General features: G+C 35.5%; 1 protein-coding gene across 3 annotated transcripts in view; it reads left to right on the top strand.

The window, feature by feature from the left end:
* The window catches only part of Lnpk (lunapark, ER junction formation factor), a 64524-nt gene that overhangs the window by 52136 nt on the left and 9414 nt on the right, over positions 1-2974 (top strand). For all 3 annotated transcript variants that reach the window (XM_021193501.2, XM_021193499.2, XM_029536462.1), the window contains exons 10-11: positions 816-921; positions 2397-2467. In XM_021193501.2, coding sequence (XP_021049160.1) covers positions 816-921; positions 2397-2467 — 177 coding nt within the window. The remainder of the gene's footprint in view (positions 1-815; positions 922-2396; positions 2468-2974) is intronic.

Below are 2974 nucleotides of genomic sequence, written 5' to 3'. Positions count from 1 at the left end.
ATAGAACCCAAGACTACCAGCCCAGAGATGGCACCACCCACAAGGGAACCTCCCTCCTTGATCACTAATTGAGAAAATGCCTTACAGCTGGATCTTATGGAGGCATTTCTCCAACTGAAGCTCCTTTCTCTGTGATAATGGCAGCTGTGTCAAGTTGACACAAAACTAGCCAGTACACCCAGAATTCCGGTGCTGTCTTCTCAACTCTGAGTGACAGTTACAGCCTCCTACCTCTGCTTACAAATTGTAGGAAAAGGCTGGGGGCAGCAATTGGGATGTAAAATGAATAAATGTGAAATTAATGTAGGAAAAAAAATCAAATCAAAACAAAACAAAAAAGAAAAGACTGGAACAGTTGCAAGGGCTTATCTATTTTTTAGTTTGTAAGTGAAATTTAACCTATATTGCCTGACACAGTATTATGTTGTTAATTCTTCATACACTTCATATATTTCTCACAGTCTTTTGGGAAGATAAACCTGATCTGTTACTCTGAGTCCAAAGTGGAAGTCTTCAAATTAGTATCATAGGCGTTTAGGAGTAGACTATTTTAAAATGTAGTTAGTACAGAACCCAACATAGCTTCATATCCTAATGAATCATGTTGGTTGTTTTGGTGTAGTACATATGTAGTAGATTTTTATAGTATGGTAGTTTTAATGAATATTTAATGTTGTACAGAGATTTATAAGAGTATTTTGTTGCTTTGCTAAAATCTTTTAAATGTTCTAACAATCTTAGACCACTTTGGAAGTTGAATTAAATCTTGTATATCTTCTACATACAGGTTTCATGTGTTTTTATTTATTTGCTAGGCCTTCATCCTCCAGGTCCACCTTTGGCAAGACCCATTCTCCCCCGAGAACGAGGTGCTCTGGATAGAATTGTTGAATACTTAGTTGGTGATGGTCCACAGAACAGGTAATGCTATGCTAGTAGTTAAAGGAATATGAGAAAACATTGGCCAATGTGTGTGTGTGTGTGTGTGTGTGTGTGTGTTTGTGTGTGTATGTGTGTGTGATGTTTGGTTTGTATTTGTACTTTTTAGTTCTGCTATCATATTAGAGAAATTGAATTATTTGTTCAAACTATTATATGAAGTAAATTTTTATATGAATCACTGTTGTTGGACATGATGGAAATTCTTCCAATAATGAAGACAATTTGCATTATTTAGTTCTTGCTATTTTTCAAATGTTTCTCAGATTATTATATTATTTGTTCCTACCATAATTCTAGAAGTGTGCAGAGCATTTGTCATTATGTAGACTTTTAAAAAAATTCATGAGAATATATTTGGCAGCTTTACTAGCTGGTATCAGTTTCATAAAGGGACTATAGATTAATGTTTATATGAGTTGTATATTCAAAACACAGTGAATGATTTTATTAACCCAAGAATCTCTTAAGTTCTGATTAGAGAACAGAAAATGAGACCAATACTCACATGTTACTGATAAGTGAGAAGCACACAGGAACCATATTGTATGCAAATTTACTATTGGCCCCAATTATATAGAGTTAAATGTATATTCTGTAAGATTCTTTAGGGCTTTTAAAAAAACATTTGTTATAAATCTCTAAGAAGACCCCATCATTTCCAGTCTTTTCTAATCACAAATTTGGAAGCCATTATCCCCAGGAATAAACCATTGAGATAACTGTTGCTGAATTTAAGATTTTTTTTAAAGATTTATTTATTATTATATCTAAGTACACTGTAGCTGTCTTCACACACCAGAAGAGGGCATCAGATCTCATTTTGGATGTTTGTGAGCCACCATGTGGTTGCTGGGATTTGAACTCAGGACCTTTGGAAGAGCAGTCAGTGCTCTTAACCACTGAGCCATCTCTCCAGCCCAAACTTAAGATTTTTTTGAAAAAATATTTTATATTGTGTGTATGTGAATGCAGGAGCCAGAGGTATGAATCCATTGGAGCTATAGTACAGGTGGTTGTGAGCTGCCTGGTGTGCGTGCTGGGAATTAAACTCTTCCTACGCTATGATCTTAACTGCTGAGCCATTTCTCAAGCCCTCGGACTCAACTTGTTTATGTGAACTTAGGATATATCCAACTGTTCCTTAGTTTATTTTTAATATCATATGTAAATGGTATACAGACTTCTATATGTATACATGCATATATACACCTATTTTTGTGTATGTACTTTTAAATGCTTTATGCCCTGTGTTTATTTTATTTTTAAGTATTTATTTATTAGGTGCTGGCAAAGAACTCAGGATCTTGCACATGCTAAGCAAGCGCCTCTCAACGCTTAAACTACCTTCCATACTGGTTGTTAATGATTTGGTAACATTCATTTATTATAGCACAGCTGAGTGGCTTCTCTGGTGAGCTTTATCTATAACTGGAGTCTTATTTTCCCTTGTGTAGGTACGCCCTCATATGTCAGCAGTGTTTTTCTCACAATGGCATGGCTTTGAAGGAAGAATTTGAATATATTGGTAAGGACTTATGGATAGTTAGGTTTAAACATTTTACTCTGAAATATATTATTCTTGTCCATCCCATGTAATGTCACTTTATTTTAGGTACTGCCTGTACATATTGGCCAGATACATTGTCTCCTTATTTAATACTAAAAACAAAGCAGAAAAGATAACAAGTTCTTTCTTACAATGCACAGCCTCTAGGCCAGCTAATCTCAGATGTAGTACTATCTACAGGGAGTCTGAATTAATTAGTGGGGGTGGGATCTAAGCATTAGCATTTACAGTTGAGGTCATCAGTTATTTTCACATGCAGCTGTTGTTAAATGATCACATTATAGATTATGCTTCAGAAATTTAACATACTACATTTTGGACGAGATTCTGGATTTCAAAATATATAGTTATTTTATTGATTAGAAATGCAAGTTCTGCCAGGCGGTGGTGGCGCATGCCTTTAATCCCAGCACTTGGGAGGCAGAGGCAGGTGGATTTCTGAGTTCAAGGCCAGCCTGGTCTACA

Source organism: Mus pahari, chromosome 3 (genome assembly GCF_900095145.1).
Source record: "Mus pahari chromosome 3, PAHARI_EIJ_v1.1, whole genome shotgun sequence".
NCBI classification, from domain to species: domain Eukaryota; kingdom Metazoa; phylum Chordata; class Mammalia; order Rodentia; family Muridae; genus Mus; species Mus pahari.
The sequence above is the reverse complement of the archived record's forward strand: the minus strand, read 5'-3'. Positions and strand labels throughout refer to the sequence as shown.